Raw genomic sequence first — 10,734 nt, 5'->3', positions numbered from 1 at the left:
AGTATCCCATTATGTCTTCTAAATTGGAGGAGCATTTTTTTGGGCATGAATGTGAAGAAACTTTGGCTGACAAGCAAGAAATGAAATGATAAAAAGGTGAACCCACTTGTTAATTACCATCTGATCTCCCTGTCTTACAATTCAAATTCAAAATGTTTTAACAATTCTTACATTTGGTTTTGAATTCAATTTCTCAATCAGTTCTCTCTCAAACATAGTTGTTAACAAGTCCCTTTTCCCTTTCTTTTTGGCTTCTTTTGCCTTGTAATTTCTCTAGGGTTTCTTCTTAGTCTCGTTATGAATTGAGAGAAAGGAGGAGAGAGTGAAAACGTTGAAGGGGGTAAGGTTTCATAACCTCCACAAAAGTAGTAATGGTAGACCTAACGAGTACACGGCCCTCAAGGAAAGTATCAACATCAAGATCCCGGGAGATATTCGAATTAATCTCTTTTTTCTTAGCTAGCAAGAATCGACCAAACTTAGACGAACGGACCAACTTCAAAAACTCATGCATACTTAAACTGTCCTTAGCAATGCATTTCACTGTCCTTGTCAGCAGTACATAGTTACTACTGATTCAGTTCCAAGAGTAACAATGACACTCACTTCTAATATATAGAATGGTAAATATGCATCAAATTTAGGTTGATAAGTTGATACAGTAAATCAACAGTTTACACTTGATTCCAAAGTTCTCATCATTAGCTTGGTTTCAGAACTGTAGTGGGAATAAGGAAAGTATAGCGAGACATACATATTCAGCTTTTGATCCTATACAATACAAAACTGGTCCAATATACCAAAAATTCTTGGAGATGAAACAGTCATACGCACATAGCTCATTTTCATATCTAGTCATCACGCGGTTGCTAACTTGCTGACAATGTGATTGAGATGGGGTAGTCGTATATGCCTCCCTCGCTCACAATTACACATCACCTGCTCGCTGGTGGTCCGATTGCGAGAGGGAGGCGTGGGCAACTAAAGCTTTTCCGAAAGAATGCAATCTGGAGGGAATCAGTCAATTAGAGAAATATGCAACAAAAATATTGAAAAATGAAAGAAATGCCAAATGACCGAAGAGGGTTGAGTTTGAATGGGGAATAAGAGAGAGAGACTCCAAGAGAATGAAAAACGAAAGCAGGACTTTGTTACAACCACATGCTATTCCGCCCAAAGGAGCAGAACTTCTTATCCTAAACCAACTCAACCCAAGAAAATTTCCAAGTCTGAGATATTTTGTGATCCACAAAAATATTTGCAGTGTGTAGGAGAGAACTTATACCAAAGAGACCCTAGCTAATTTGTGGGGTTTGCTACACTGTGACAAACAAAACCACCCAATACTTATCACAAGTTCACAACAAGTGATATGTAGTATATTTTCTTGGTCTTTGTTTTAACTTCACCTAACAAAAATGCTGATTTCAGGGATAGAATTGTTATGGCTCAGTAACTTTCTCTTGTTTTCCAGCTAATAAATAAACATTTCACAAAGAAGAACCTCATTCTGCAAAGCAAGATAAACCTAGCTAGAATGCATTATACCATGCATATCTTTTGCAAAATTCTGAGAACAAAGGTTGAAGATAATTTGGCTAGCTAGAGCATGAAAACCCAGATTTTGTTCAAAATATATTTCTGGATAAAATCAATATAAGCAGGAGTTGGTTAATGACTGTATCCATCCAAACAATAACTTCCATTCAATTGCTCGACACGGTTTTACGGACGAGTGACTAGGCTTAAAAAAAAAAAAAAAAACTTAGAATATGACAGATGCAAATAACAGGTGTATTGTTGAAAATATCAGAAAGAGTATATATGATTCATCAGCTCAAGATATTTCATCAAGCATCTGAATATCCGGCTTAAGATGCATGCCTGTCTGTTACAGCTTCAACCGTTGAGCTTTCTAAAATATCTAAGTTCTCTATTCAATTCAAAAATAGGTTAAGCGATTAATATATGACTAAATTTTCTACTTAGTAACGTTATAGTTTTCTCAGAGGTCACCTGTATGTCCCTTAAAAATTTGAAATTTTTTTCCGCTAAGATTCAAATGTTATGCTGATGCAGAATATTGATAGGAATGGAAGAGGTGTAGCCACGTATGGAGTGAACATGACTTAGAAAAGTGAGGCTGACTAATTTTGATCTTTTGCACTTTTTCACTTTTAAACAAGAGCCCACCAACATTGTCTCCTTCAAACACTGCTTAAACAGGGAATCTATTTTTATAAATAGGCACACAACCCTTCACCATTCTCATCACATTTTCTCTCTCCTCTTCCAAACTCACAGAAAATTAAATGACGTTAACGCTTCGTTCTTCAACGTCTTTCATTAATCTTAAAGAGTACTCCAAAAGCCTGAAGAGCTCCGATGAGTCCTCCGGTGTAGTTTGTTTTGCGCAAATCAAGCCATCATGCCGCATCCGGGCAAAGAGTTCCCTGCAAGAAGCACAGCTCTTCCAGGAAAGAATCAGGGTGAGCACCACCACTGATGATCTCCCGAGGGAGTTGCTTCATGCACTCCCAAATATAGCTCATAGCAGCAATAACAACGACTCCAAGAAGGTGCCTGTGTATGTGATGCTTCCACTAGACACAGTGACGCATGGAGGGCATTTGAACAAGCCAAGAGCAATGAATGTGAGTTTGATGGCTTTGAAGAATGCAGGAGTAGAAGGAGTTATGGTGGATGCTTGGTGGGGATTGGTCGAGAAAGACGGACCTTCCAAGTACAACTGGGAAGGGTATGCTGAGCTTGTGAACTTGGTCCAAAAGCATGGCTTGAAGATTCAAGTTGTCATGTCTTTCCATCAGTGTGGAGGAAATGTTGGAGACTCATGCAGGTATGACATGTTTAAACTTAATCTCTATAGTGGTTCGGGATATAGATCAAGAAATAATTAGGAGTAGAAAGAAATTATGTGTAGTTTTATGAGCTGATTTACTTGCTAAACAATCATTTTTTTGAATTTTCAGTATTCCACTGCCTCCATGGGTGCTTGAAGAGATAAGCAAGAACCCTGACCTTGTGTACACAGACAAATCTGGCAGAAGGAATCCTGAGTACATATCCTTGGGCTGTGATTCATTGCCTGTTCTCAGAGGAAGAACGCCCATCCAGGTTTACACCGACTACATGAAGAGCTTCCATGACAGATTCAGAGATTACTTGGGAGACGTTATTGTGGTAAGATACTTGCAACAAACATGTTAACTCCAATTGATGTGCTAAACAATTAAACACAGATATATTTGCAAGTGTTCCAAGAAAGAAACTATTAAACAGAGCAAATTAATTAAGACAACTTGGTAGTAAATCAATCAATATTAATTTTTTACTCTTAATATAAAGTTGAGTTTATAAGGAAGGTTAGACTCAATTTCAACTATTTCTGCAGGAAATTCAAGTCGGTATGGGTCCTTGTGGTGAACTCAGATATCCTGCTTATCCAGAGAGCAATGGAACATGGAAGTTTCCCGGAATTGGAGAATTTCAATGCTATGACAAGGTAACCATTGTAAATAAAAGGAGTTTTATTTTAACTTTATATTATGCTACCAACAAAATGGCCCTAAATTGGATCATATCAAAATCGATCATAAAGGCACCTAAAAGATTGTAGAGAATATTGGTATATATGTTATTTCTAAATAAAAAAATTGGTATATATGTTATTTCTAAACAAGGTTTTTTGTCACAGTACATGAAAGCTTCCCTGGAAGCATCAGCAGAGGCACAAGGAAAGAGAGATTGGGGAAGGACTGGACCCCATGATTCCGGCCAGTACAATCAGTTCCCTGAAGACACCGGATTTTTCAAAAGAGATGGAACCTGGAATACCGAGTATGGACAGTTCTTCCTCGAATGGTACTCAGAGAAGCTATTAAGGCACGGAGATAGACTCCTGGCAGCTGCAAAAGGAGTGTTCCAAGGAACTGGAGCTAAACTATCTGGAAAGGTAGCTGGGATTCATTGGCACTACAGAACAAGATCCCATGCTGCTGAATTAACTGCTGGCTACTATAATACTAGACTTAGAGATGGTTACATACCAACAGCAAAAATGTTCAGCAAACATGGGGTTGTATTAAACTTCACCTGCATGGAAATGAAAGATGGAGAACAGCCTGACAATGCAAATTGCTCTCCTGAGGGGTTAGTCCGGCAAGTAAAGATGGCAACCAAGAGTGCTGGAATAGAACTTGCAGGAGAGAATGCACTGGAGAGGTATGATTCTGGTGCATATGGACAAGTTTTGGCCACAAGCAGATCAGATTCCGGCAATGCGTTGAGTGCTTTCACATACCTAAGATTGAATAAGAGATTGTTCGAAGGGGACAACTGGCGGAACATGGTTGAATTTGTGAAAGGCATGGCTGAAGGTGGCCGGAATGAAAGGCTGTCAGAGTGCGACTCCACTGGCACCGACCTTTTTGTCCGTTTTATCAAAGAAAAGAATGTGCAGGAAGAAAAGGAAACTGTTCTTGTGTAGAAAATTTGCTTAAGTGCATCTTTATGTACAAACAGAGTATCTGAGTAGAAAGTTAATTACTGTAATATAGCGAGAAAAAAAAAATCGCTAGGGAGAGAGTGAGGGATTAAAGGAGTACTTAATTATAAGCAAACCATACTTGGCATCAGATGCAAAGGCCTATGATGGTTAAACAATTCCCTGTATATGTCTCCATTACCTGAATGGTCAATTGATGTTCATTCAAACCAGGTTTTCATCTAGCTTAGGGGATGTTCAAATGACTCTTGAGAATAGTTGTCAATCTAGTCCCATGTGTCGAGTAATATGCATTCATGTTTCTTAGTGAAGCATCTACAACTTCCAATATATAATCACTAATCTCTATTTTCTTTGCTTATTGTTTCAATATAGGTATAGTACTGGAAATGGAAGACTCATATTAAATCTTACAGCATTGGGATTTTACTCAAGTCTTGTAATTCTACCCCAAGTCCTCTGCTTTTGGCATTAACAGTGAACGAAACCCTTTTAGTTTTGAATCAATTTTACATTCAGTTGCAACAAGAGCACACATTAAACCCAACCAAGCACACCCAATTAAAATTCTTTAGTAAAGAAATAACTATGTGAGTGAGTGAGAGAATGGAAGTACCCAATGAAGTCAGGAATGAGGTGGATCGGAATTGGGATTCTGGCGGCGAAGGTCTTCGATTAAGCTTCCAAGCTCTTTGCGAGCAGATTCTCTTCCAAACATGAAGCCGTACCTGATTCACAAAATTATTTGTTAAAATTTGAAAAGAATGGAATTCCGGGAAGTGAGAGAAAACCAGCCGGAAACGGCAGAGAAGACTGTTGCCACTACAACTGTCTGAACCAGACTGTTGCCTCTACAAAACAAAATAACAAATACGGTAAGCGAGTTTTCTCAATTTTAGAAGAGAACTTAAGGGCTTTGGGCTCCAGTTTTTTTTTTTTTTTTTTTTTTTTTTTTTTTTTTTTTTAATATCACAAAAACTAGTATTCATTCAAAACGGAGAGAAACAAAGAATGATGGTACAAAACTGAGACTAGTCATATACGCATCCCCACATGATAAGCATCCCCAGCAATAGTCATATAAGTTGTGCTGGGTCATCTTCTATCATAATGTAAGACAGAGACTAGTAACCAATGAAGAAAGAACCATTTTCCAAATTTTGTCAATAAAGTCAACCAATTTCCAGAGACTTGCTTTGGAATGGACTGAAGCAACTCCATTGCTGTTTCCATGATTATACATGTGTAGTTTCCAAAATCCTTTTGCTTCAACTATATATATTTCACTTTGCAGGTTGCATATCATCTTCATAATCATGTTTTTCACCATAATCAGGTCTAAGCATTATGTTTTGGTTGGGCTTGTGTGCCTGGCCATTGCCTCTGCTATTTGTTGTTCAAGTGTTGGAAGCTCCAACAACATTATGTGCTTGAAGAGTGAAAGGCATGCTCTTCTCCAGTTCAAACAAGGCCTTGTGGATGAGTCCAATGCTCTTGCCTCCTGGGAAAACAAGAAAGATTGCTGCAAGTGGAGAGGAATAGCGTGTAACAACCAAACAGGTCATGTCACCAGACTTGATTTCTCCTTTAGATATTTCAATTATACAGAAGTTCCTTTAAGAGGTGAAATTAGTCTTTCACTACTTGAATTGCGATATCTAAATTACTTGGACCTCAGTTATAATGATTTTGGAGGAATGATCATTCCTAAGTTCATTGGCTCTTTGAGTCAATTGAAAGAACTCAAACTTGCAGGTGCTAATTTCAGTGGACCTGTTCCTCCCCAACTTGGAAACCTCTCTAATTTGCACACTCTTGATCTGTACGGTAACGAAGTTGTTAGTTCTGAAAATCTTGAGTGGTTATCTCATCTTTCTTCCTTGAGATACCTGAACATGTCATATCTAGATTTGTCAAAGGTTGTGAATTGGCCACTATCTTTAAGCAAGCTCACTTTACTGACAGAGCTTCAGTTATCCCAGTGTAACCTTCATGATGTCAATCTAAGATCACTTTCCTTTATTAATTCTTCCACCTCTCTTCAACTGCTTGACCTCTCTCACAATCATCTTAATTCTTCAATATTTTATTGGATAGCCAATGTCAGCAGCAACTTTGTCCATATTGATCTCTTTTCCAATCAACTTGAAGGTGGGATACCAAAAGGCTTTCAAAACTTATGCAGCTTAGAGTCGTTGATCTTATATCACAACCAATTATCTGAAAACATTGAGCACTCTGTTAAAACCTTGTCTTGTGCTGAGAACACACTTGAGACCTTGGACTTGGGTTTTAACCAATTTTGGGGGTCCTGGCCAGATTTGAAACGTTTTTCAAAGTTAAGAGTGTTATATCTTGACAGCAATCAAGTAAATGGGTCTTTACCCGAGAGTGTCGGGCAACTCTCTAGCCTTGAAACATTATTTCTCTCCGGAAATTCTTTGAGTGGTGTCATAACAGAAGCCCACTTTTTGAACCTCTCTCGTTTACAGTCTCTAGCCATTTCTAATAACCATTTCTCTATCAACCTGAGCTCTGATTGGAATCCACCATTTCAACTTACTACGTTAGATATGTCCTCTTGCAAGGTGGGCCCAACTTTTCTCAAGTGGATTCTAACGCAGACAAATCTTACCGCTCTTTATCTCTCTAATGCTGGACTATCAGGATCATTGCCTATCCAGGTTTGGGATCTATTTTCTGGCTTGGATTACTTAGATCTCTCTATGAACCAAATCCATGGGAAACTACCGAATCTGTCATCGACAAGCTTGCTTTCTCTCAACTTGTCTTCTAATCTATTTTCTGGCGCATTGCCATCATTTTCTCCTATGCTACAAAGCCTATATCTCTCGAATAATAGGTTTTCAGGACCTTTGTCTTCCTTATGTGCAACGCAGGCTCCAGAGTTATGGTATCTTGACATTTCTAAGAACCTATTGTCTGGGGAGCTTCCTAATTGTTGGATGCAATTTCAAGAATTGCAAGTGTTGAATTTGGGAAAGAATAAATTATCTGGAAAAATACCAAGCTCGTTAGGCAATCTACAGGGAATTGGGGTATTGCGTTTACATGATAACAACTTTTCAGGAGAATTTCCTTCGTTAGAGAACTGTACCGGATTATTTATGGTTGACCTTGGCAACAATAACTTGTCGGGAAAGATACCAACATGGATTGGCCAAAGCCTTACATACTTGGTGATTCTACGCTTACGGTCAAATGAGTTTAATGGAATCATACCCTTCTCCCTGTGCAGTCTAGCTGCCATTCATGTTTTGGACCTCTCTCATAACAATATTACAGGAGGCTTGCCACATTGCTTCAATAACATAACCTCTTTGGCTGATGATATTGGAACTGATGATTTTATTGTGGAACTTGTGTGGAAGGGAATAGAAATTGAGTTTAGGGAAAATCTTCACCGTTTGAGAAGCATTGACATTTCAAGCAACTATTTGATTGGGGAAATTCCACCAAGTGTAGCAAGTATGACAGAGTTGATTTCTCTGAACCTGTCTAGAAACAAATTGACGGGAAAGCTTCCTGAAGACTTTGGTAACATGAAGATGTTGGAATCTCTTGATTTGTCAAGAAACCGGATATCTGGTAAAATTCCTACAAGTTTTGCGAGCTTAAACTTTCTTAGTGTCTTGGACTTATCACACAACAACTTGTCAGGAAGAATTCCATTAGGCACCCAACTTCAGGGTTTTAATGCTTCTCAATATATGGGAAATCTTGGACTTTGTGGACCACCGCTGACACAAAGTTGTCCAGGAGAAGGAACAGTTCAAGATGATGGAATCGCGAGAGGAACTGAAATTGATAACAAAGAACAGGTTAGTGATGGTCTCAACCTTGGAATCTTTATTAGTGCAGTGCTGGGATTTGTCACTGGATTTTGGATGGTCTGCGGCAGTTTACTGCTTAAGACTTCTCGAAGATATGCTTATTTCATATTCTTGGACAATGCAAAAGATTGGATTTATGTCAAAACCAAGGCAAAAGTGCGGAGGACTTGTCAAAGTTTCTAAGCTACATAATACTTATTTTTTCTAGTGTTTATATTTCTGGCTAGATATACTTAAACTCTTCAAATTTATAGTATAACAATCATTTGGAAACACAAAATATTTATGTTTAAGGATATCTCTATTTGTGTTTAATCCAAACTCTAGGTTACTTGACCTAGTAGTAATAAGGTTTAATTAGAAGAATCTAGAGATTCTCTTTCCTTGTATAATTATATCTCTATGCATTGTAATCCTCTATATAAAGAGGCCCCTATTATCAATGAGAATACACAGCGATTATCTCTCAATTTCTGATTCCCTAAAACACGTTATCAGCACGAGCCCTAACCCTGAAACCCTAAATTCGTAACCTTCGAATATCAGAAACCACCGCCACCTACCTTGAAGCTCTCAATCCTAGGAACCCAGAACCGGCAGCACCACCCCCAAAACCGGCCGGAATCAACCTGAACCGGGCACCGGAAGTGTTCAAACAGGCCTCCCAAGAAAAATCCAACTATCTCCTGTGCGGTTCGCCATCTTCCCGTCCACCCTTCACGGCCACCTTTTGTTAGTAGCTGCACCTCGTCCCCAGAATCCGGAATCTGAAAAATCACCACCGGAACCGGCCAAAATTCAACCGAACCAGCCACCGGAGTCCACTTGCAGCAGAACCGGCAGAAAGAAACAAAAAAAAAAAGGAAACCTGTGCAGCCCAAGCCCAACTGCTGCAGCCCACAGTCAAGCCCAACTGCTGAAGCCCACAGTCGAGCCCACTTGCAGCAGGCCCCAACGGAGCCCACGTGAATCAGCCGAGCCGCCGAGCCTCAGAACGTCCCTACCACGTCAGCATACACGCAGGCGTCCAGTCAGCTGCCACGTCATCATCCAGACTGCCACGTCAGCACCCCCGGTCAACGGTCAGTCAACGCCGGTCAACACTTTTCCGGCCACTTTTCCGTCCATTTTCCGGGCACTTTTTCTGGCCATTTTTCCTGCGACTTTTTCAGGCCAAATTTTCCGGCGACCTATTTCAAGGTATTTTTTATTAAACGTTCCCGTTTTTAGAGTTTTTAAATTCAATTTCTCTTCTTTTTCGGGGACTTGCAACCTCCCTTCTTCTACCCCCCTTTCTTTATCATAGGGGAGACCAAATTAAGCCTAACTGTGGGGGTTCGTGCTCACTCCAAGCTTAGAGCTTGTTGAGATCTCCAAACTTAGAGTTTGTAGAGAATTTATGATCGACCACTTACATCATTGTTTCGATCTAATCCAATATCTCTTGGAATCGAATTTCTTGGAAGCGACTACACTCGGAAATTCCTAATTTCTTGGAAGCGATTACGCTCAGAAATTTCATATGTTTTCGTGATAGCCTATTTCGCTCCGAAACTAACCCTAATTTCTTGTTCTCTTTCAAGATGAGTAACCTGAACAAATTGGACTTTGCTCCATTGGGAACAACTGGCTCTGGATATCACAGGTGGGTTCGTGATATCCGCCAGCATCTCAAGGCTGATGGAATCCTGGATATGATTCTCGAGCCTAGCCAGGACGTGCTAACTGTTGAGCAAGCTCAAGCTTTGGAAGCAAATAGAGCAGCCTTAGAGGCAAATAAGGCAAAAGCCATTATCCTAATGACTCGTCATATGGATGATTCGTTCCAGTACGAGTATATGAGGCTGTGGGTCTCACTCGAAGAAAGATTTGGCAACGTCCGTGACTCCTTGCTTCCTGACCTAGAAGTGAGATGGCATAGCCTCCGCTTCTGTGATTTCAAGTCAGTTCTTGACTATAACTCGGAAGCACTTCGCATCAAATCCTTAATGGAATTCTGTACTAAAGAGATCACAGATGCGATGTTGATTGAGAAGACTCTCTCTACCTTCCCCGTCTCTGCATTGATGGTTGCTAAGAACTATCGAATCGATGTTAATGCAAGACGGATCACAAGGTTTCATGAGCTCATTGGAGCTATGAATGTCGCTGAAAAGCATGACAATATCCTTGTGAAGAACTATAATTCGAGATCCGTAGAAACAGAGCATATTCCGGAATCCAATTATAGTCGCACCTCTAAGAGAGGGCGCCAAGAGCGAAACCCTAATCTTAGGGATACTTCTAGACATTCTGGTCCATATAATTGCTCTACTTGGGAAGGTAACATCCAAAATAGGCGAACACGGAACCGAA

The 10,734-nt window shown here is 39.8% G+C and overlaps 2 protein-coding genes and 1 long non-coding RNA gene across 3 annotated transcripts; 2 read left to right on the top strand and 1 right to left on the bottom strand.

Moving 5' to 3' along the window:
• Positions 1-680: 680 nt before the first annotated feature.
• Positions 681-5,504, bottom strand: LOC112178625. The gene is made up of 2 exons (XR_002927483.2): positions 5,142-5,504; positions 681-1,007 (listed from the first exon to the last, which is right to left on the bottom strand). It is a non-coding gene; the product is annotated as an uncharacterized LOC112178625 (long non-coding RNA).
• LOC112178612 (beta-amylase 3, chloroplastic) lies at positions 2,278-4,737 on the top strand. Its single transcript, XM_024316784.2, has 4 exons — positions 2,278-2,857; positions 2,991-3,201; positions 3,413-3,523; positions 3,716-4,737. Exons 1-4 carry the CDS (start codon positions 2,313-2,315, stop codon positions 4,505-4,507), a joined length of 1,659 nt encoding a protein of 552 aa, XP_024172552.1. The 5' UTR covers positions 2,278-2,312; the 3' UTR covers positions 4,508-4,737.
• A 48-nt stretch (positions 5,505-5,552) lies between the features above and the next one.
• LOC112178611 (receptor-like protein EIX2) lies at positions 5,553-8,787 on the top strand. The gene is made up of 2 exons (XM_040512130.1): positions 5,553-5,770; positions 5,862-8,787. The coding sequence occupies exons 1-2, from the start codon at positions 5,757-5,759 to the stop codon at positions 8,560-8,562; spliced, it is 2,715 nt and encodes a 904-aa protein (XP_040368064.1). The 5' UTR covers positions 5,553-5,756; the 3' UTR covers positions 8,563-8,787.
• The last annotated feature ends 1,947 nt before the right edge of the window (positions 8,788-10,734 follow it).

Source organism: Rosa chinensis, chromosome 7 (assembly GCF_002994745.2).
Source record: "Rosa chinensis cultivar Old Blush chromosome 7, RchiOBHm-V2, whole genome shotgun sequence".
Taxonomy (NCBI): Eukaryota; Viridiplantae; Streptophyta; class Magnoliopsida; order Rosales; family Rosaceae; genus Rosa; species Rosa chinensis.
This window is presented reverse-complemented; position numbering and strand designations above follow the sequence as displayed.

Excerpts from the sequence above, each read along its gene's own strand:
- LOC112178612 (XM_024316784.2), top strand. The coding sequence starts at position 2,313 with ATGACGTTAACGCTTCGTTCTTCAACGTCTTTCATTAATCTTAAAGAG. Across the intron at positions 2,858-2,990 it reads AATGTTGGAGACTCATGCAG|TATTCCACTGCCTCCATGGG; the intron begins GTATGACATGTT and ends TTGAATTTTCAG. Across the intron at positions 3,202-3,412 it reads ACTTGGGAGACGTTATTGTG|GAAATTCAAGTCGGTATGGG; the intron begins GTAAGATACTTG and ends CTATTTCTGCAG.